The following is a 24,561-nucleotide window of genomic DNA, read 5'->3' on the forward strand; positions in this document are numbered from 1 at the left end:
AAGCGGAGGAGTTAATTTTTGAAATTGACAAACTTAATCTACCAGACTATATTTATTTAGTATATCTATTATACATGGACATTTTGATGTATTTATTGTTCGCTGCTCTTCCTGTTATGAAAGTGACATCTACTTTTATTTTGGAAGCACAGCACTCGGTTTTCTGCTCATGCTGATCATTTCCCATTAGCTTTGGTTTGTTATAAAACAGAATGCAGGGTGTAGAACAAGTAAATCTTCTGATACGAACATATGCAGACATGAGTCCTGTACCCAAGGTTGTCTCTGAAGATGATTTTCAAAATAAAACTCCAAAACATGAGGGTGACCACAGGTCCCAAGATGAGATGCCCTTCGGCAGGTATAGAAGGGCTGGCGTCGGACCTGGAGAAACTGGTTTAGGAGCTCAAGTTCCCCAGACTGGGACTGGAGTTAAAGTTTTATTTGGCACTGGAGTTCCTGTTGGACACGGTGTTGGAAACGATTTTGGGATTCCAGTGATGGCTGCAAACTGTGACGAGGATGTGGTTGGCATTGAGGCTGGGGCTGCAGATAGAGTGGCAGTTGGGATAGGAAGCAGGAATGGCAGTGCTGTGAGGGCTGCAGACTGGATGGGAAACAGTATTGGAGGCAGACGTGTGAGTGGGATTGAAGATGCACAAGAAGCTGAGGTGAGAGTTTCAGATACATCTGACGCTGGGGTCCTACCTACTGCTTATGCTTGGAGTGTCCATCCCAGATTCAAAGACTGGAGGTACCGCAGCAGCCAAAGACTGGTCCTGAACTACATCGTCCCCTGCATGAACTCCTACGGCATGAGCATCGTCGACAACTTTCTGGGAAGCAAAATTGGAGACCGGATTCTGCAAGAGGTCCTGCAGCTCCATCTTACCGGGAGAATGCAGGATGGCAAGCTGGCCAGCAGGCGCCTAGGCAACACAAAGAGTATTCGTGGAGACCAAATTGTGTGGGTGGACGGAAAAGAACCAGGCTGCGAGAACATCGGCTACCTGCTGTCGAAGATGGACAAACTAGTCACCTACGCAGATGGAAGGCTTGGAGAACACAAGATCAGAGGAAGACACAATAAGGTTAGTAGCCTCGCCAGGAGTCAGCAGTCTGGTGCACATCCAGGACAAACCAGCATCAACATGTACATATCATGCCCAAAAGTCCCCAAGTCGCTACTATGCTTATTTCTTGGATTCTTACCTGAGAGTAGTTTAGATTATGAAACTACAAGTTAAAAACAGTCATACATGGAATAACAAGGATTTTAAATTGTCAACTTCTCTTATGGTGTTTCCATAAGGTAGTGAAGTGTAACAGAAAACATGAAACCCTGGAGCAAACGAATGCTTAACGGCCACAGCTGTTGTGTCATGGCCTCTGTTCCACTCGACTAGGGGTGTGATGATGCACAACACAATATCTTCAATGACTATATGTAGGACTGGAAAAATAGTTTATTGAACTGAAATTCACACAATACAAAACGACGCAAAACGATATTCTCACACCGTAAAATGTTCTCTGCTTGGCTTTGTGTATATATAATATGAGTTCCTCTCTGACACTCGGTCGTGCTGGAGGCTGCTCTGGTTCTGATATTGTGAAACTTCACATTTTGGCAAGAAACATCGTCAAGTTATGATTATGATTAATGTGACCATAACCTCGACCACAGAAGATGTTTTACACCTTCCTCTTCCCTTTGAAAGCTCTTTGCCGTCGCTGATGTCGTCAGTCTAAAACAAAAATTAAGTTGTGGTGGTTTCCTGAAGATGACAGGCTGAATTTTAGGGAACGATGTGTCAGATATTTTAAATTTGATGCAAGGAGGCTTGAAATTAAATTAAAATAAAATAAAAAACAAAGAGCCTTTACTGAAGAGACATGTAAATCAGATGTTGAGAAGCTTGTCATAGGGAGGAGGGCAGTGTTAGTAAAATCAGGATTTATGGGATTCGTCTTCTGTCTCAGCTCTTTATCCTTCTCATCGTCCTCTTATCACCTGCTCTCACTCTTTTCCTGACCCGTGTTCAAGTTGACGTTTACTTCCGCACGCAGCGGGCGGACGCGGATCGAGGCTACATGCGGCTTGTGGCGTGCTCAATGGCGGCGGGCACGCCCAGTGCGCGGGCACGTACCAGCTGGCTGTCACTCCGTCTTATTTCACTTCATTCAGCGTTTATGAACGAGGAGGCGCTGATGATGATGATGATGATGATGATGATCGTCGTCCTCGGTTCGTGTTGATCTGCGGAGTCTTTGACATCAACTTGATGGAATTATCGGAATTATGAGCAACGAACATTGAATGATAAAGTATCTGTGGGGGGGTGTGAGTCTAAAACTGAATCCAGGAAACCCCCCCGCCTCCTCCTCCTCCTCCTCCTCCTCCTCCTCCTCCTCCTCCTCCCCCTCCTCCTCCTCCTCCTCCTCCTCCTCCTCCTCCTCACCTCCTCCCCCTCCAGTGAACAACACATCCAGCACGTCTCACACTTTTCTCTCTTGGACATTTTCAAGCAGCCGTCATTGGCTCAGACTGCATCCGGTTGGAGGGATGATTTCATTTCAAATTAAGAGCGCACGACATGGTCTAAAACTGGCTATTAGCCGTAAGAAGTTAACAGATGTACACAGACTCCAGTAAAAGTGCCTAAAAAACCCCACAACAAATATAGTATCAGTTTTAATTCTCTGCTGAAATTCAAATGTGTTATGCTTTGGATCATTCATAATGTAAGTATATTAAACAGTAATTACATGAATGTACACATATTTCTTTTTATTCTGAAACCGAGCCTTTAGTTAGTGGCAATAAAATAAACAAATGTTGAAGATTCAGCACAAAGGAAAGAAAACCTAAAGTTAAAAAGGAATTTCTGTCACTAAACAGGAAATAAGATCTGTGTCACTATAGAGATTTGGGGACTACTTCTTCTTCCATGACGAAACATAGTCAGTTAATCATATTTCTGTGTAAATATCTGCATCTGCAAAGAAACCAGAGATGCTAACAAATGCTGGAACTAAAAAGTACGTCTTTCTGAATTGTCTTGAAGTAAATGTAACAGACATTCAACCTACCTCCATAAGATGAATCAAACTAAATCTTACTATCTAGGGACCACTACATGTTAAAATTGGGCAGTAACTCCATTTTATCTTCACCTAATCTGTTTATCTATGAAATACATTATTAGATTTAACTATATTTTATACTCTGCCTAAGATGACATTTTTTTCATCAGCTTCTGATTCCTCCAGCTAAAAGTCCAAAACTTTGATGCAATAAATTTACAACCATCTGAAGATGATAGAATCAGAATACATGTGAAGACAGTTCACAGTCAAACCAATTGAATTTGTGGAACCGTGTTTGTAATTGTTGCTTGGTGAATGACTAAAACTGTCCAAATCCAGTTAGTCAGCGAGCCTTTATTTTGAAACAGTAAACCGGAAGGGGAGCCTGTTGACTTGACCCCCCTTCAGCCGCAGCTCGGTGAAAACAGGAGCTGAGAAACGACTTCAGCTGTTTCACTGTTGAATTTCAGCGGGACTGAGTTCCTCCGACAGTCGAACCCTCTCCGTGACCCTGGATAAACCCGTAAAGCTGGAGATCAGGACTTGACCTCAACTCGAAAACAGTCGACACCAACTTTCCGACCACAGCCTCCGCGCTCGGACTCTCGACTCTCGGATCGGATCAGATCTTCATCCGTGTCCAACATCGCCTCCGCCGGTGACATGCCGTTCATCGAGCACGTCTCGGACTCGGACTTGGAGCGTTTGGCTTTGGAGCGGTTCGTCCCGGCTCTGCAGACTTACGGCTTCTGCTATGTGGACAGTCTCCTGGGAGAGGTGGCCGGGGGCGCCGTGCTGGAGCAGGTCAAGGAGATGCACCGCTCCGGAGCGCTGCAGGACGGCCGGCTGGCAGGCTCCGTCCCGGGCATCCACCGGAAGAGCATCCGCGGGGACAAGATCGCCTGGGTGAGCGGGTCGGAGCGCGGCTGCGAGGCCATCAGCTTCCTGCTCAACCTGATCGATAAGCTCGTCTCCATGTGCGCCAGCCGGCTGGGAAACAAGGCGATCCGGGAGAGATCCAAGGTAAGAGTCCGTCTGCAGGGCGACGTGGAACCAGCGTCGTTCACGGGGTTCTCTGAAGGAACCCGAACCCGAACCCGAACCTGACAGACCTCCAGAAGCAGTGTTGACAAAACACACGCGCACGGTTGAATACTTGGAGCTGTGTTGTTGATCATTTGAACACGTCTCCTGGTTCTGAACGGCCCAGAATGAGTCCAGACTCAAACAGCTGTAAACACAGAAGCAGAAGAGTAAGAAGATTGAAACAGTCTTTACAGAAGGCTTCAGCTCAGACTGTCCAACCTCTACTAGTCACAAGTAGTTTAAAGTCCAGTAACATAAGATCTAACCTGGAGTCCGACAAAGTCCTCCTGTGGACACGCTGTAACAATGTGCAGCGTCTTCTTAGATGGTTTAATATAAATTAAATTATAGTGAGTTCTAAAGTGTTTAAATAGTGCTCGTACACGTTGAGGTGGTACTGATACATCTGGATCGACTGAACACTTCTCACCTTTCAGCTCTACTGGACTGTGAAGGTGTTCTAGTTTTTCATTTTGATCACGCAGGTCCATCTGAGCCTTGTTTACATCCTCATTCCTTTTCATACATGTCGTGCACGTTTTCAACCCAGCAGCTTTTCCAAAGCCGTCTCCTGTCTAATTAATAATCAGGCTTGTAGATTCGTTTAGACTATAAATCACTTTGTTTGCGTTATGGATCCTCATGAGACGGCGCACAAATGTAGAAGACATTCTCACGTACACACTCTGTCACTCACTCACTCAATTATTCACAACCTCACTCCTCAGCACTCAATAATGCTCGATCGCTCACGTACATGCACATCTCCACTCATTTACACTGTCCTCACTTCCTTATGTCACAAAAACACACTGTCCAACCAGCTTCTACACTTCATGTGTAGAAGTGGACAGTGACGGGATGTCATGCACGTAGACACACACACACATATGGAGATGACTCTGGAGTATAAACAGTGCGTATGTGTATGTATACACATCATGCAGCTCAACAAGCAATTCTAGATATAGAAACGGTTCCATTGTAGAAATCTGATCTTAGTAACTATACCAACGGCGTTCTTTTATCATATTTTACTTTAACTAGTTTTATTTGAAAGAGGATTTTTATGGAAATCGTGTTAATACTTGTCAGTTTTCATATTGTAAATGTCGCCCTGAGGAAGAACTTTAGTTCAACACTGACAAAATGTGGATTTAAATCACCAACGAACTAATAAACAAGATCCAGTTTATATTTGAACTAGAAACACTGATTCAGTTGGTTACTGGAAGCACACAGACCGAACTTACTGAATACTGAAAAAAGTAATAACTTGAATAATACTTTTCTTCAAGTAAGTGCATTGTTTAAAAACGAATTAAAATTAAGAGCATCAAAAAACAGCCTGAAAAGGAACTGAAATACTGCAGCACTTAAATTTCTGCGTAATCTTAATTAGAAGTAAGGTAAAGGTTTAGATTCAGTACAAAAAATAAAAAAACAGACGTCTACTTGGGGCTTTTCACTAACGACCTGTAGACCAGTCATTGGATTCACTGGGGAAAAAAAAAGGATTAATTGATTAATTAAAACAAATTGTTAGTAGACAATTTACAAACTTCTACCATGAATGATTGACAGGAATGAGCTCTTCAATAACGAGCACGAGTATGAAGGATAATCATTCGGGGTGTAGTTATTGCTACGTGGACCGCCCAAGGCTGAAGTACCTGTTATTGTTGGTCTTGTGTTTGTCATGTTTTTTCACTGTCAGACATTTTTATCAGTGCTGAACTGAAAATGCAAAATCATTTGGGCTTTGGCCCTGAACTCCCAGAGTGCAAACAACTGTGTCGAGCTCCGTGCTCTCAGGAAGATGAAGCCGGACGTGTCCTGGCTGTTGTAGTGGATCCAGGCCGAGCTGCAGACAGACTGCAGCCTCACGCGCCACACGTAGCTCTGTCATTAAACCGTCAGCAGGTTGGAAACGTGCCAAACAACTGCACAGACTCCGCTGCTCTCCCACAATCCCTCGCTCCCTCCCCCACACTCCCCCTCCTCCCCTTTTCTAGAAAGATGAGATAAAGTTGAATTGAAAACCGGTCTGAGGCGTTTTGTTGTTGTTTTTTTACAGTGTCATTTCCTCTCAACCCTCCTGTGTTTCTTCATATTTTTTCACTCCACAGCAGCTCAGTTGTATGGTGTGTGTGTGTGTGTGTGTGTGTGTGTGTGTGTGTGTGTGTGTGTGTGTGGCTGCATGTAAACAAACTTGTGTGTGATTTCCCTGCCTCCTCTCAGCGCAGGCTGCCTGTGGTTTCAGAGTAGGGCCTTCGTTCTTTTCATAGCACTTGAGGTTTGTTGTCATTTGCATTCGAAGAGACCCGACTCTACGTGCAGCTCCAGAGTTCCTCACACGTACGCTGACGGGGGCTCGACTTGCCCAAGCCTCCGTCCAGCCCTTCCCCCTCAGCATAAAGAGCACAAGAGAGGGGCAGTTAACAATAAGAGCGTGTCAAAGGGGAAAGGGGCATGGCTTTGTGGTCGCATGCGATGCGTATGTAAACACAGGCATCAGGTGGTAAACGCTGACGTCAGCAAGGTTACTAAAAGTGTGGTGTTGTTGATGTTGCATTCAGGGCCCTTTTGATAAGGGCTAATCTACAGCGTGACCTTCCTTTGTAAAGTGAGTGCATGTTGATGGTGGAGAAACTGAAGCAGCTGTGAGGTTCTGTGGAGTGTTTGGAGGTGTAGCACATGGTTTGTTTCACAGGCGACGATGATGACATCAGTAAAGTTTCAGCTTGATGTAGGTTGGTCTCTTTAGTGAGTTTCCGTGATCACATAAAGATCAGATACAGAATGTGAGTCACAGTAAAAGCATCAGGTGTGTGCGTGCGACTGGGGTCCAGATGGCAGCTTCAGTGTCAGGTGTAAATCTGTGTGAGTTATTATAAAGGTGTGTTTGGTAACAATGAGGGTTCATATCACCATGATTCTTTGTTATAATCCTCAGACTCCTGTCATAAGTCATCTGACATGAGTCCAAAGACAGAACAGCACTTTTCCAATAGTCTAAACAATAGTGTGATATTGTGCTCAAGCTTTTTTCCTCTATAGTTTAATCATTTTTACACATTTATTCACTTATGATAAATGTAATTTTACATTTTATGTTATTGTTTAAAACCTTTAGTTGGCAGTAAACTTGTGCACTGTCAGCACTACGTTTAATGTAAAAGCACTTGAAACCTTCATCAAACTTTAAACTCGTGCACAACAGTCGCTAAATGACAAATATAAAGAAGCATTTTCTGGCTATAAAATAATCCTAAAGCACTCCAGTGGAATACCCTCGAACAGCCTCACAGGGTCGGTCGTGTATGTTACTGTCAGGATCAGCTTTTGTGGAGGCTGCTCTGTTTTTCCTGCCAGGAAATCCACAGTTTGAACCTTTGTTGACTCTGACACAGACTCTCCTGTGTGATCATTGTCTGCTTCTCTCTGCTTATTGGACACTTCCTGCTCAGGTTAAAAGGTCTCAGTGCTGCAGGGAGGGGAAGCAGGGAGACCCCATCAGTGTGTTAGTGCCAGGTTTCCGTTCAACAGAGACATTAGTGAATTCTCTGTATGATTTATGTCATTATTTAGAACGTTTAGTGGGAAAAACCTTCCGTTCAAATAAGGTGAAACTAAAAGTCCCTTCCACAAAGCAGACACTATTAGAGTTTGCACGGTATGAATTAGTACTGTGTACTGCTAGAATCCAAAAACACCAAAGAAAATGCACTTGATCTCTTTGAGTTCACCTTTAGGTGCTGACCAGCTGCCCTGTGTTGTTAGATATGCAAACATGTATTTGACAGACACATAACTAGTCTGTATTTGTTTTAGTGTGTTATCCCTGCGCTGAATCTTTATAGTGAGAGCATGAGAACAACTTTGAGTCTTTCTGTTTATTCTTGATCTTGAAAACAATCTCATCATGAGGTCCGTGGTTTAGCTGTTCTGGAGCTTTTAATCACGGTATCAAGACTTTCATCATGTTGTCACGTCGGTGCAGATGTTCAGATCTTCACTTTCTGGAAACTGAATGAATTTCTCATAAATGTCGGCATAAAACTAGAGTTTAATAAATGAGCGTACGGACATTTAATATTTAAGAAACAGAATAGTTCCTGAAACTGTTAATAGCCAGGAAAGAAAATGTGTGAGTGTCGTAATTTCAAATCTAAAATGGAAATCATGTGAACATAAATGCTTATTTTATTTTATACAGCAGCAGTAAAATACAAAAGCTTTAAAATGTCTAATTCAGGTCTGTCAGTCGGTAAACTGCAGCTTCCTCTGTGGACGACACCGAGATGCTGTAGAAATGAGTTGAACTTGAATCAAGCAAACTCCAAATAGTTGGTTCAGTAGTGAATATATTTTCCCAAAGTGTTTTAAACGTGATACGAACCTTTAACACAGATTGAGTCGATCGGTCCTGTAGTTGAAAACCTGTCAGTCATTTTGTTGGAGGTTGAGGTTAAACCCCGACAAACCTCAGGACTCTTTGGTCATTGACTTGTGGGGTCTTAAAACGGACTCTCACTGAGTCACTGAGTCTTTGTCGGCATCTGCAGAGTCATTTCACTTCAGTTGTTCTTATCACTGCTGCAACCACAAGTGTGGCTGATTCTGTTGATTCCCATTCTGGGTTCCTCCCAACACTGACCAGCTGCACGTACACACACACGGCACAGCCTGCATGAACACACACATGTGCGACTTGTGTACGTGCAACTGAAGCTGTAGCACAAACCACGAAACACACCCATGATGATCACAAGAAATGTTGGCAAATGACCGCTGCTGTGTGTTGGTGCTTCTACAGTCACTCACTGAAACCTCCTAACGTTAACCACAAAACCAGGTCTGAACCCTGAACCTACTTTTTAGCAAGGATGTGTCCAGACGCATACACAGAGGAAGTTTGTGTAATCAGGTCTGTCAACATAACTGATCGTCAACACAAGAGCTTTTCTTTTAAAATGTTATTTCAGGATTTAGCAGAAGCTGCGTCACTCTGTGCTCAGAGTTAAAAGAAGCATTAGGGTGTGAGGCCCCTGTTTGATGTAAGTGTACATGTCGGAAACCTTAAGGAACGTGTAGTGTATCTGTCACATTGAAATATCGGCTGTTGCCTTCTAAATGTGAAAAGCTCAACGGGCAGAAGCTGATGTGATCCAGTAGAGAGAAGACGTCTCACTGTGTTGGAGTGGTGGTGATGGAGCTCTGTCAGAGAGTGGAGCCATGTAGGAATCTTTTCAGATGTTTAAAGCTCAAGTCTAATCCAACCTGTTCTCTCTGTGTGTGTTTTCCTTTAGGCCATGGTGGCGTGTTACCCAGGAAATGGAGCAGGTTACGTCAAACATGTGGACAACCCCAACTGTGATGGACGCTGCATCACCTGCATCTACTACCTCAACAAGAACTGGGACGCCAAGGTGCGTTCAAAAACACCTTCCTCGATTCAGAACCAGCAATTGTAGAGTGTGACAAGTCGGACTGTGGGAACAGAACAGTTCATGACCACGTTCTGATGATGTGATCCAAAGAGTTGATGTCAACTAATAATAAGTAGAATTGAAACAAACAGGACGAGTCCAGCAGCTCGTTAAGAGTTGGGTTGAATTTGAATCATTTCCACATGAAGCAGAGTGTTAGTGCAAACAGTTGATGTTGTGTTGTTCATGTTTCAGGAGCACGGTGGCGTCCTCAGGATCTTTCCAGAAGGGAAGCCCTACGTGGCAGACATCAAGCCGCTGTTCGACCGTTTGGTCTTCTTCTGGTCCGACCGTAGAAACCCACACGAGGTGCAGCCCTCCTACGCCACCAGGTGACTAACGGATTAATTAGCTGTTCAGCTAATGATGGTGACAGCTGGGGCTTCTGTCATTCTTGATTTGAAGGAAGTGTCTTCTCTTCACGTCACAATTATAGTTTTTATAAATTGATGAAAGATGGAGAAGAATGTGCCAACCAAGCTGTCACCTATTAACCCTTAACTGCCTCTGGCCTCTTCATTAGCTGAAACTCCCACAAATACCACCCAGATAATCTGTCCCAGTTCTTGTGCTCGGCCCCCCCTCCTTCCCCACAATAGTAATAATCAGGTTTTACTGATGTGAACATTCTTTATTTCAGTTATTCCCTCATAACTGATTATTGTGGAATCACTGTGATGTTTACTATAAAACTCACTGAATTCTGCCTGTGCGTGCGTGATGTCAGAACCCTGAAGACGTGACTTTCATAAAGTTGTAGATCTTACAAAAATATCAAAACAAAAAATGAACTAAACACGTGGTGCCACCTACTGGTAAAAATATGTAATTACACTAAACTATTTAGTGTCTAAATTCAGTAGCATCTTCTGTTCAGGTCAGCGTACACACTGACCTGAGTCTTTTTGTCTTTGTTATTTTCTGCTGGTTTTGTAGAAATGACAAATTCATTCTGTTACATCAAATATGTGACGTCACTCAGGTCTTTTGAGATGGAAAACTGTTTATTGCACTGACAAAGTTGATCACAGAGCTGAAGTGAACGTTGTTTTGCAGGTACGCCATCACAGTTTGGTATTTTGACTCGGAGGAGAGAGCCGAAGCCAAGAGACGCTACCTGACAGGTACAAACACACACGAGTCGTTATTAGTTCTAGTGAGGAGGAGGGAGTATCTATAAACTCATGCATCAGTGGATATGAACGCCATCCTCAGTTTTCTTGCTGTACAGGGTAGACCGGGTACACTGCGATGGAAGAGTACATAAAACAAAAATGTGGTGCATGAAATAGTAAGTGGAAGGAAAAAGGAGTTTTATCTTTTTAATGAAGGTAGACGGGCAAAATGTAAGATGAACAGTGCTCCATCCTCCACCACATGTCCTGTGAGGTGCTGCCGATGGCATCTGACTAACTCTGTAGCACCAACAGCTGTTTCAACTGGTGAATCATGCCGGGCCACAGCTGCGAGCCGGAGGTTTATTAATAACTTGACTAGTTAACAACAGGTGAACAGCGAGCCGGAGGTGCGGGCCGCGCCCGTGTCCAATTTTAGTCATTTTCCCACAAATGTTGGCATAAATGAAACGTCGTCGATATGTGGGGGCCACGTGTTGGCCGGCCCTTAATGACTGTATCGACAGTCGGGGCCGGCCAACACGTGGCCCGCGCTCCCACATATCGAGGACGTTTTATTTATGCCAACATTTGTGGGAAAATGACTAAAATTGGACGCGGGCGCGGCTCGCACCTCCGGCTCGCTGTTCACCTGTTGTTAACTAGTCAAGTTATTAATAAACCCCGTGTGCATCCTTCTGTCTGTGATTCTAAGCTTCACGCTCTCTACTGTGAACAAGTTGTGCATCACTGGGGTCTAATTTCTGCAGCACATGAATCCACACCTGGGGCTCCAGTTATTGTAGCTGCATTCGGCATCAAGTCAACAAAAACTACATAGTTGGTTTTTCTCTGCACATCACATTTGTTTCAACATTTCTAATATTAACATATTTGGACTTCTGTGTTGCAGCGACCACTCAGCAGAAGGGCAGCAGCTCCAGCTGATGGGGAGGAAATGTCACCACCTGGTGTTTGTGGTCCTGAACTGCAGGAGAGGAGGCCAGGATTCCTTCAGGCTCTGAGTCTGTGGAGGAAAGTTTAACTCTTCAAATGTATCATTTGCACTGCTGAAACCTGACAACGATGAGTTCAGGTTACCTGAAGCTGCTCCGGACTTTCCCTGCTTTACATGATGTGCGTGATCCTCTCCCTGCCGATTCCTACTGAATGTTCCCGTTGACAGAGGGAAACTGAACTGTGCCGCTAAGCTTCAACTCCAGCTCGCTTCAAACTAGGAGAGAAGGACAGATGGCAAACATTGGTTGAGGTTTACGGACGGAATCAAAGTATAGACATGATGGAAAGAGACAAATATCTGTACAGTGAGATGAATATATGTGTGAGTGTATATGAGTGTTTGGTTTGTTTACTGTTAAATGATGTCTGCATGTGCACCAATCAATACGAGCTGGACCTCGAAAGATTAAAAGAGGAGTTTTGTGTAAATGTGCAAATTCTGTTGAGAGAAACTTCATCAGTGGGAAACACCAACGCTGGCTCGTGGTGAATAACAGCTGAGAGCAGTGGACATGTTTTACACCCACCTCAGGAACATCACATCGTCATCAGCAGGTCTGGGTTCTGTCTGCAGAGACTTGGTGGTTTCCAGTAGAAGAAACACTCGGTGGTGGAAGCAGCTAATTATTGTTAAACTGACGTCGAGGAACTTTTCTGTCAAGAATTCTGCTTAAAGACAAATAAAAACGAATGAAGTTTGTAAATCAAACAGGCGACAAATCATTAATCAGCATCTATTTGGAAAATGATTTAAATCATTGAAGAACTTAATGACTTTGAGCGTTTTAAAAGTGATTTCTATTAGCTGCCGCTAATTACAGAGGAAACCGATTCCTGGAAACCTCAAGTCTCTAAAGACTAGTTTCTATCTTCTGTAAACGGGTTTATTGATAAATTTGGTTTTTAAAGATTCACAAGTTGTTTTACACAAATTCCACATTTGCATGTTTAGTCACCTGCTGCAGCTGCACTGTATAAATGTAGAGTCGACATTGACAGTTATTTGGTTTCTATTGACTCACTATTAGAATCACATTTGTTCTTTTCCAGGACAAAAACAAACAGAACTCTTAACTTTCTGCAGCATGTTCACGCTCTGCTAACTCCTGATGAAGACTGTAAGATGAGGTTAGAAGCTCCTAACAAGCTAATAAATAGACCTTTAAGTACATTTATATCTATTTTTTGTCAAAGAGCTATATTTGTTGTAGATTTTGGGAAACGTCAGTGCTAAAGAACAGTTTGCGGAAATGTCCTGTTGTTTTCTAGTTGCTGAAACTACCGTCTTCCCTCTGTGCTGCTGAGCTTTGCTCCGTCCTCCACTGACTGAGGACAAACACGAGGCACTGATGCAGCAGATTTGACGGGCGGCGTCACACACACACACACACACACAGACACACTGTGTGAGATCACAGAGCTCAGTTCTCCATCGTGAAGCCGCCCTCAAACTGCAGCCTGACGTACTTTTACACGCGTCAGTGTTGCTTCACTCTGAATCTTGGAAATCCCTGCACCCTGTCACATGACACCTGTTTAAGAGCTGTAAGAATTAACACTGGGTTTTGGAATCGTTCTGATCATTTATCAGTTTTTACCACTGGGTCATTAACTCGTCTGAACTCGTATCAGTTTTCTCTTGTTCATTTATATTTAAGGTTTGTTGGTGAAAGTGAAGACGACACATTTAATAAAGGCTCAATGCATCGGGAACAGTTTCAAGAGTGGATTTTGTTTATGTTTAAATGATAAATGGTGCAATGTCCTTTAAAATGTGTCTTATGAATAAGCAGCTTACAGAAAAAACACCAGCTGCACCTGGTGAACTATGAAACTCTCCTCTGAATGTTTGACGTCGAGTTCCATCGTGATTAATGAGGAATCCTGAACAGAAGCTTCTGTCTCTGTCCTGCAGCAGAAGTCGCTTCACCCACAGACGCCTTCATCGACCTACTGACGACTTTAGTTGAAAAGAGCTGCAGAAGTTCCTGAACTAAATGCTGGCTGGGAATATTACAACATTAATCATGTAAAAATTAGCTTCAAGAAATGTTCAGTAGGATTTTAGTAGTTAAATCACAGAGGAGCTAATATTTTGTTGCATTGCTTTTATTTTGAAAAACACATGCTTGGTTTATTTATCACTGTCTGATCCAGTTTATGTTAGAATCAGCATCTTGGAACACGTTAGTGGCTCCTCGATGTGATGACGTGTGATTAATCACATGATCACTTCAGAGCTGCTTTTAATAAATGTGTCTTCAGAGGTGCAGCTGGAGAAAGGCGGGAAACACTAAACTCCGACACTACGACTAATCACTGCTGACGTTTCACTGCATGTTCCCTAAAATACTAAATACATATGAACCTGACAACAGAGTCAGAAGACGTTGAAAGTTGAAACGTACCTGATGGAGTTTCCGCTGTTCCAGTCTGGGGGTGAGTTTGTTTTAGTCTGCGGTCAGCAGCAGACGGGTGGAGTTAATCCCACTGAACTACAGACGACACTGAAACCAAAGAGAAGTCAAAGTGATTAGAAACACATGAACTCAATACTGAAGTAAAAGTACTCCACTAAGAAACCAGTGGATTTTCAACAGCGTACAATTTTGATGCTGGTGACACATTCATTTTCACTTTAAATAAGTTTAGTCCAGATTTGATTTACAAAAGCTCAAAGGTCAAAGTTCACACTAAACACGTTGTTTCTTCCTGAAACGGCTGGAGGACAAGATTTCCTTTCTGTAAATGGTTAAAAGTGAAAACTAATATAAAATGAAAAGTCTCCTGTAAAGTAGTAAAGAAAGATCCAGAGTGATTAGTGAACATATTACCGTCCACAACCTTTGGTTGTTCATCATTTGGACCTCGTGTGTGATTCTCTTCTACGTGTGTTTGTCATGTTTTCATTTTGTTCTGTGAGTAGAAAGCTTTAAATTCAACAAGCTACTGCCAAAACAGGTGAAATGATCTGTTCTCACCTGTTCAGCAGCAGTCCTACTGTTCATCCACTGGGTGTCTCTGTAGCTCCACACACACCTGCTCTGTATGACACCTTGTACCTGTGTGGCAGAAGAAAACCGTCACATAAAGAAAATCTCCCACGTGTCAAACCTGACACTGAAGTAAGCAGCGCTGTAGACCAGACTCCATGCAAAATATTATTATATAATATTAGACATTTATTGGCAAAAACATTAATTAAACAGTGGGAGAAAAACTCACGTCATGCAGTTCATCTAAAAGACAAACTTGCAGGTGTCACCTCATCAGCTGCTGCTGCCTGGAACCTACCACCTGCTCAGGTAAACACGGGGTGAGCTCCAGCACACAGAAACAGAGCCTTCAAGTGGTTAGAAATAAGACATGAAATGTTAATTCAACACGTCTAAAACTGCTGCTCATGGCACAGTGACGTACCTGTGAGCGCATCACCTTTAACATAACGTCGCTGCTCCCACTGCTGCTGAGAGGAGCTAATGATGAACACCTGTTACTGAGAGACCAACACAAGAAGCTCTTAACAGAACTCAGTATCAAAGCTTTAACCCACATAGAAATGATTGTTTTACCTGCAGAATCTGACAGAACCTGCGTAAAGAACGATGTTCAGAACACTGAAACTCACAACCATCACATTTCCTGTTTCCTGTAAAGAGCTTCTGTAAAACATTAGGAGATGAAGCTTTGTGACACTGCGGCTGACCTCTGACCTCTCTGCTCACTACTGATGGATGGAGTGATGCTCATTCTTGCTGTTCACATGTGTCACTGTGAATGTCTTCACGTTACCGTGACCATCAGCAGCGTTTCATCGTCGTCAGACAGGAAGACAAAACTAGGAGTGAGTTCACACGTGGTCGATTTCTCAACATGACTGCAATGTTGTTGGAAAGGTGAGAACCTGGCAGCAGCCTGAGACCAAAGATCATCTCCATAGCTCTTTAAAAATGACAACACTGTCAATGTTTGAAATTCATCCGAGTTTCACTCGAAGAAACGATTCTCTTTCTTATCCTGTGATGAATGTTGCAGCTGTATGGATTTCTCCTCAGATCATTGGTCTGCGTGCTTTGAGGACTCAGACGACACCAGTGATAAAACAAAGATGCTGGTTCTTGAGAAATGGGATGAATTCAACATAAATCCTCTCAGCAGCCCTGATTCCCTGTAGGAACATTAGAGAACTGATTTTTCTTCAGGAACTTAAACGTCACACCGTGTCTCCAGCAGGGACAGCATGTCTCCAAAAGACTTGTACAGGTTTTATGATGTTTTGACTTCTGGTGCATGTTGGGAATTAGGGAGATCAGCCCCTGTGAAAGCACAGATGAAAAACCGGGGAGTTTTCATCTCTAACGCTTTGTTTCATCATCCGTCCATCACGGCCGGTGATGAAAGGCCTCTCGTTACGCCTCCGGTGAACGACGGACGCTGTCGGATCTAAATTCATCAGACCTCCTCACTGAGACGGACAGCCAGAGGTTATTAGAAGGAGCTTCAGGTTCGAGCACCTCAACACACACAGAGAAAGAGAAGAGCACTCCCTGTGATCTATAATTCATGTGTGCTCATTTAAAATAGTGTGAAATATTTAAAGTTGGCTGGTCGGCCTCAGAGGGTCGACTGACTGACCTCTCCGCTCTTATTACTGCATGAGGGAGGAGGAGAGGAGATGATACAGGCGAGAAAGATGGAGAGGGGAGGATAATATAGGTGGTAGGGAGGCGGAGGGCAGGCTAGATGGAGGCTGTGGTGGAGGCTACCGTTACCTCAATGATTTAAATATAACCATGATGGTTTTGTGGTTTTAATCCTGGACGCTATTATTGTAACTATGATAACAGCCTGGTGATGGAGCAAAGAGGTGGAGAAGGGTTGGTGTACACTCACTACTTTATTAGGTATACCTGTCCAACTGCTCGTTAACACTGATTTCTAATCAGCCAATCACCTGGCAGCAACTCACTGCATTTAGGCATGTAGACATGGTCAAAACGATCTGCTGCAGTTCAAACTGAGCATCAGAATGAGGTAGAAAGGTGATTTAAGTGTCTTTGAACGTGACATGGTTGTTGGTGTGAGACAGGCTGGTCAGAGTATTTCACAAACTGCTGATCTACTGGGATTTTCACGCACAACCATCTCTAGGGTTTACAGAGAATGGTCTGATAAAGAGAAAATATCCAGTGAGCAGCAGTTCTGTGGGCGCAAATGCCTTGTTGATGCCAGAGGTCAGAGGAGAATGGCCAGACTGTTTCGAGCTGACAGAAAGACAACAGTAACTAAAATAACCACTCGTTACAACCGAGGTAAGCAGAAGAGCATCTCTGAACGCACAACACGTCGAACCTTGAGGCGGATGGACTACAGCAGCAGAAGACCACACCGTGTGCCACAGCTAAGAACAGGAAACTGAGGCTACAATTCGCACAGGCTCCCCAAAACTGGACAATAGAAGATTGGAAAAACATTGCCCGGTCTGATGAGTCTCTATTTCTACTGCGACATTCGGATGGTAGGGTCAGAATTTGGTGTCAACAACATGAAAGCATGGATCCATCCTGCCTTGTATCAACGGTTCAGGCTGGTGGTGGTGGTGTAATGGTGTGGGGATATTTTCTTGGCACACTTTGGCCCATCAGTTCCAATTGAGCATCATGTCAATGCCACAGCCTACCTGAGTATTGTTGCTGACCATGTCCTTTATGTCACAGTGTCCCCATCTTCTGATGGCTACTTCCAGCAGGATAAAACAACATGTCATAAAGCGCGAATCATCTCAGACTGGTTTCTTGAACATGACAATGAGTTCACTGTACTTAAATGGCCTCCACAGTCACCAGATCTCAATCCAACAGAGGACTTTTGGGATGTGGTGGAAAGGGAGATTTGCATCATGGATGTGCAGCCGACAAATCTGCCTCAACTGCGTGATGTTATCATGTCAATATGGACCAAAATCTCTGAGGAATGTTTCCAGTACCTTGTTGAATCTATGCTACAAAGGATTAAGGCAGTTCTGAAGGCAAAAGGGGTCCAACCCGGTACCAGTAAGGTGTACCTAATAAAGTGGCTGGTGGGTGTATATCTATAGAATAATAGGAGGGAGACATGTTAGTGTGAGGTTCACTAGGACACCAGTGATTTTACCAACAGTGAAACAGCAGACCCCACAGAACATGCAGTGACCCATCAGCACATCTCTGTCTGTGACCACATTTGTATTCTAGCCATCACCAGTGTTTCAGGTGATACAGGTACCTCTCTGCTGCAGGTCTGGAGGTGGAGACATTTCTCATCTTTCCAACAAAATGCTGAAAGTTGACGAGACAGAGAAAAATGAAGATTTGAAAACATCTGGTTTTAATTTGGTTCTTCTCGTTGGTCAAAGTCAGAATTCTCTCCAGATATTTTTTGAACTTCATAAAACATTAATTCACACAAACAACAGGAGCCTAATCCTCCAGGTTGTGGATGTGAATAAGAAAAGAAAGAGGAGATAGAACAAGTGTCGGCTCACCCAGATGTGGTGGCATCGTAGTCTTTAGGCGAGGGGGCGGGATGACTGAATGTGTCAAACAGAAGAAATGATGCAATCTGGTAAGAAATTCGAGAGAAATTTTTATTATGAATATGGCACCTGTAAGATGGTCAAAACCGGGTTACAGAAAGACAAGCATGTGTGTGACATGTTCCTCTGAACGGATGAGAACCTAGTAAACTCAGAAAAGAACAACTGCTGTAAAAATGAAGTATGTACATTTTCGGATTTGCAGCATTATTCACGATAAATGAACTCAAAAAGATGTCTTTTGAAAAGAAGAATAAAAAATAAGCCAGGCACTCAAAGTTAGCATCAGTTAGTCATGTGTTCTCCCTCTTCTGTGAGGAAAAATTTAAACAAAAAATAGAAATGTACCATAGTTTTCTCTTTTTTAATATTTTAATTTGTTTGTATTTAGAATTTTATAACACTGTTAACATTGATAATAAGAGATTCCCTCTCTCCCGTATTTCAGATACTTGGCACCAAGTTCCTCATAAAAGAATCTGTATAATTGTACAAGAAATAGTTAAAAACACAGACACAGTTTCTTCACAGGTAAATGAAGTGATTTTTCAATATTTGTAATTCTTAAACACTATGTATTTTTGACAGCAGCTGTGATTAAGGTTTTAAGTTTTTAAAATCACCAGCAAAGTTTTCATTTTTCGACATAAAACACAGAAAAACATTGAAACAGCTTGGACCGGCTGTTTGGTTTTTGTTACATGTGGGTGTATTTCCTGGTTTACTTCGTCTGAGTTATGTAGCCCCTCCCCCCCGACCCTAAACCCCCCCTTGTTTTTACCAAACGGGGCCCTGTCATTCATTTGGGCCCCGCCCCCTGGTTTTCACGCAAAACCACCAAAAGTAGAAAACGCTAAAATCCGGAGGAGCGTGAAACAAAATGCCCCTAAGACGACTAATTGGACATTCAGCGACAGAGCGAGCGGCCGGACCGCGTCCCTGTTCCAGTTCCTCTCCGTCACCTGGGTTTGGTTTTTGTTGTTGCTTCACGTATTCGTCACAGAAACAAGACATTGGTTCTTCACAGAATGCACAGACGCTACAGATTGGTTTTCCTGATGTAGAGGGGTGTGGGGCTTCGAGGCCTGGCTCCATTTGACAGTATTGACCTTATTCCTCCAGCAGGCCTCCCCCACGTCCCCGTTTGGGCTCGACAGACTTTAAAAACCAAAAAAGCACGAAAACCGCCAGACCGAAAAAGAACAACGAAAAACGAGGGCTCGATCACGTGAAACTTGTCGGACGAACTTACTAAACATGCAGCTGAGTTTTCCAAAACACCTATAAAAATAGATTTATAGTGCGAAATATTTTTTTCTTCTTTTAATTTCTTTAGAAATCTTTAAAATTGTTTTTATTATGTGTCCTGAAATACTACTATGATTTGTTTTCCCCCCTTGAACCACTTGTTTAACTTTGTTTGTCCCGTGAGAGAAGTTTGCGCAGGAAGTCAACAAGTTTCGGTGGGAACCAATGAAATACACCCAATGCACACAAGACGCCCCAAGGGATTCTGGGAAAAGTTTCACAACCGAGGCTCTCGTGGTTTTTCCAGGACTACATCTAAAACGCTACTTTAGGCTTTTTCCTCATCGTAATTCATTTCTATAAAGTGTAAATATTTATTAGTTCTTTAATACTTTGTATGCAGGAGCTGGAAACTGCAATTCCCAGAATTCCTCAGGGGCAAAAACATGGCTCCATAAACCTTTGAGCTAGTTAAAGAATCTTTTCATCTCTGAGAGAAAAGACAGCGAGATAAAGAGGTTTGTATAAGACTACACAACAGCAAAAAGCAACAGCAGATAGAGAGAAAGAGAGAGAAGGATTAGAAAAGCAAAAAAACTGGTTTTACAAAGACAAAAAGGAAGCAGCGAAAAGAAGGTGGACTCTACAAAGGTTTTTTTTGTTTTTTTGCAAAGGCCACCGAACACGAAATTCCACGAACCTCCACTGGTTTCACTAAGACTGCAGAGAGAGGGAGGTGAAGACCGAGATGGGAAAGAGAGAAAGAGGGCGGCCGTTTTTTTTTTTTTTTGGACGTCAGCCGTCCCGCAGACGTGGCCCCCTCTCGCTCTTGGCAGCACCCCCACCTCCCCCACACTAGAGATAGAGCACAGAGAAGACAAAGGACAAAAACAGCTACAGTAGCTCAGTATATACTGCATATAGTCAACACACACAGAGAGAGAAGTCGCCATGAGAGACTTTTGACAGCCAGTGACACGAAACACATCGGTAACACATTTTACGGCTGAATCACACTGGGTAATAAGGATGACGGGATGGTAAAGACGGGGCTGTCAACCATAAAAAGATGGACATCTTGACAGTTTTTATACCGTGGTAATTATTACTTATTCTCATCTTTTTTTCCTCTTTTTACCAAAAAAAATTTTACAAATGAACGAGAATCACAGTGCTTTTAAAACACCAAACTCTTTTTTTGGCAACGGAGGCTGGAAGAAGAAACACAAAACACCGACAAAGACAACGTCGCTTAAAGGAATGTGATTTTTTTTTCTCTTCCTCAAAAAATTCATATTCTTTTTTTTTGTAGTTACTGGATTGATTGTTTGATAAACTGATTGAAAATGCATGTTATTATTACAATCTCCATTTTGATATGTGGTTTTTAAATCACAGGGTCCGGCAATGAGATGGAAGAGAGTGGATTGTTTAGGAAAATCTCGTGGAGGTGATTCCGGTTTAGGAAGAAGAAGAAGAGGAGGAGGAGGAGGAGGAGGAGGAGGAGGAAATATAAAACAAGTAGTCGTGCATCAATAAACCAAAAGTGATCCAACAGGAGCCGGTCGAGGTTTTCAACATTCATTTTTCTAGTTAGAAACACTAGCTAATCAGACTCAGTCTCACTGAGAATTAAAAGTGATTCAGTTAGAAAACACACAGATAGAAACAACTATGCAGCCTAAAATTCAACCAATCAAGTCCATGTTGACAAGCTGAGCTGCCCCTCGCGCCCAATCAGATTGATCGTTTTAGTCAAACGAAGTAGGGACACATAAGGCGAAACATGGAGATGATGTTGCTGATTCAGAGGTTCTTGCTGACTTTCCTGAATGTCAGAACCATTAAAAAAGAAGAAGACAATCAAAACTAAAATCCTCCTCTGAAACACAAAAACACCATCAGTCTGTCAATGAGCTGTGGGGTCGTTTACAGCACCCACATCAGCCAGCTGAATCAGGGTTACTGGACGGTCGATAGCACCATGAATCTGTAGATCGACAGGTAGAAATGTGAGAAAGAGCAAAGAGAAGTGAGAGAATGACAGATCGAGTCGGGAAGAGGTGATGCTGAGGAGGTTATGTTTGGTGCGAGACCTGTAGGTAAACTCCTGGGATAAAAGAGGAAGTAGTAACATTCGATAATTCACAGGTCATTACCCGGTTGAAATTGCTTTTTTTGTTTTTCTTCTTAATGCTTGATTTGTAAGTTAAATCTGAGCTAGAATATCTTATAAAAAAGGAAGAAATGAAAGAAACTCTAAACTATTCCCTCAATCGAGAAACATCCTCAAAAACCTTTTTTCAAAAGATTATCACTGAAACCTTTGTCGGGCTCAAGACACGTCCCTCCTCTGGGTTTAAAAACGTTCTTTTCAAGCCTTGATCACATCAAGATACATATGGAGGAGAGCCACAGAGTTTTCTTCCATTACAAATCCCTGTACCATCCTCCTTTAAATACACACAATCAGCATCTTCATAAAGATGCAAAAGAAACAAGTCAAATAATAAAAATGATCCCCGTCAGGCTCCAGTGGAGTCCTTAGGCAATAGGAATTCTCTGTAGGCAAAAAAGGAATTCTTTACAATAAAGAAGAGTCTATTTTTTGTTCATTTGTTCAAGAAAAAATGTCGCTGTTTGCAAGACACAGGAGCAAAGAGAGACTGAGAGAGGAGAGGAGAAGTGGATGAGGAGGAGAGAGATAAAAGATAGAAAAGGGGACATGTTTGAGGGTCATTCATGTCTATTACACAAGCTCAGTTGCTCAGATTCAAAGTGCTAGAGTACATTTGTCATCCTTTCCTGTCCTTCCTCCGCTCTTGGAAACACAGTGCTACACTGTGTTGATCAGTGATAACAAGGAAATAGTCTGTTTTACTAGTGAGTAGTCGTCTACTTGGACACAGTTTTTGATTCCGGAAACACAGTAATGCGGTCTCGAGTGTTGTGTGTTAATCCTCCTTTCTCTCCAGAGTCGTCTGTGTGGTGTGGATCCCATTGCTGTACACCGGGAACGGTAGTGTTGAGAAAAGTCCCTCAGCTGTGGTGAAAACGTTGGCTGCCGTCGGCATCTGGCCTCCCAAGGCGCCATTTCCGCCTGTAGCTGTGGGAGATCCGACAAAGGGGCCCGCGGCTGCTGCCGCGGACATGTTGAGCCTGTGGACGTGGTGGTACAGCATCTCCATGGGCGTCTTAGGGTCCAGGCCGAACCCCGAGCCATCCACAAAGTTCATGGTCGTATTTGGGAGGAGATTGCCTTGCGCCATCGCCAGGGTAACGTCCGCTGGTGCATACCTGATGGTCCCGGTGGTGTAGACCCGTGGCGTCGTCGTGCTGGTGGAGGCCAGGGTTCCTGTGACCCGATGGACCAGTGGGAGAACCACGTTGCTGGCTTGCAGACGTTGTAGCGCCTCAAGGTCACCAGAATACAGCATTGAAGAGGAGGAGGTTGATGAGGACGAAGATGAGGAAGAGGAGGAAGAAGAAGTGGAGGAGGTGGTGGGTGTGCCTTGCTGTTTGTCCCGTGGAGAGGCGGAGAGAGGAGGCGACAAGGGGTCGGCAGAGGAGGCGCTGGAGGGAGGAGCTAAACTCACAGCACTGGAAGCCGACGACGGTGCAGAGCTTCCGTTGTAAGGAGGCTTCCTCGCTCCTCCTGCTCCTCCCTCGGTTCCAGGAGGAGTGAGGACAGAGTCAGGAATGGAGACCTGGAGAGACGCTCCCTGGGGCGAGGGAAAGGTCTCGTGGCTCCCCGGAGCGGCCGGCTTGGAGGTCATGCTGTACGGAGACTCGTTTCTGGAGATCTCCCTGTTGGGTGGGTAGTTCCATATGCTGCTATCGTTGTCAAAGTTGATCGGTTCTGCCATCTCCGTCTTAATCTTCAGGACTGAGGATGTCGTACCTGTGTTGTTTGGGGAGCCAGAGGAGGTGAGTAGGTGGGAGGAGGTGGTCTGGGAGGGGTCAACCAGCGGGGTGGTCTCTCCCATGGCGATGGGGCTGGGTGTATTTGAGGACAGACAGAGCCTCCTGCTTCGGGATGCATCCCATTTCTGCACTTTCCTCCTCTTTCTCCTTTTCTGTAGCTGGCTTCCGGAATTAGCAATGTTGCAATCTTGCATGGTGCCATCCTCTTCCTCGTCCTCTTCCTCTTCGTCTTCCTCCTCTTCTGATGAAGAGGTTTGCGAGTTGTGCAGCTGTACTTCTTCCCCCTCACCATAGTGCTCCACTTTAATATGAAGCCCACCTAGATTACCTAGTCCACCAAGGGCACCTAGCCCTCCTAACCCTCCCAGGCCAGCTAACCTCCCCAGTCTTCCTCCTGTCCCTCCTCTTGCTTCCTCCCTGGCCTCTTCCTGCTCCTCGACCTCTCCATCTGAAGCTTCCAGACTGTCGTCGCTCTCTTGGCTCTCAGGGTTACTCGAGCTGTCTCCTTCTTCCTGACGCTTCATTTCCTGTTCAGAGGAACAGTGTGACTGGCCGGGTTGTTGCTGACGTTTGCTGTCTGTCTCTGGGTCCTCGCTGTGTTCTGATTGATGGGCCGGTTTCCCCTCGGACTTGGTGTTCTCATTGTCTGTTTAGAAGAGAAATGAAGGTTGGTTAAAATAATAACAACAATAATCACATACTGCCGCAGGGATCTGAATAATCAAGAATAACTTCTGTGTTTAAAAGTGAAGCACAACATGTAAAGTAATTTTTACTTTACTGTAAGTTACTGTTTGCTCTTCTTTTCTATTTCCACTTCCCACTCAACTGAACCCGTCGAGGCAGATTGCCGCCGTCTGAACCTGATTCTGTTGGTTTTACTGTCACCTAATGCTGGTCAAGTGGGATTGTTGAGTTTCTTTCTCTGTACGGTCTTAACGTTAATAAGTGGCATGAAATGATTTTTTTTGTTATTTGGCACTTTTGATTTGTTCAAACAAAAGTCACCGGG

The 24,561-nt window shown here is 43.7% G+C and overlaps 1 protein-coding gene across 2 annotated transcripts; it reads left to right on the plus strand.

Moving 5' to 3' along the window:
* The first annotated feature begins 222 nt into the window (after window positions 1-222).
* On the plus strand, window positions 223-13,516 carry egln3 (egl-9 family hypoxia-inducible factor 3). 2 transcript variants are annotated; one of them, XM_026339767.1, is made up of 5 exons: window positions 223-1,091; window positions 9,489-9,608; window positions 9,864-10,000; window positions 10,725-10,792; window positions 11,697-13,516. In XM_026339767.1, exons 1-5 carry the CDS (start codon window positions 261-263, stop codon window positions 11,729-11,731), a joined length of 1,191 nt encoding a protein of 396 aa, XP_026195552.1. In that variant the 5' UTR covers window positions 223-260; the 3' UTR covers window positions 11,732-13,516. The 2 variants fall into 2 exon arrangements, with proteins under 2 accessions (XP_026195552.1, XP_026195553.1); XM_026339768.1 differs by lacking the exon at window positions 223-1,091 and adding an exon at window positions 3,269-4,113.
* Window positions 13,517-24,561: the final 11,045 nt, after the last annotated feature.

This window comes from Anabas testudineus, chromosome 22, assembly GCF_900324465.2.
Source record: "Anabas testudineus chromosome 22, fAnaTes1.2, whole genome shotgun sequence".
NCBI lineage: Eukaryota > Metazoa > Chordata > Actinopteri > Anabantiformes > Anabantidae > Anabas > Anabas testudineus.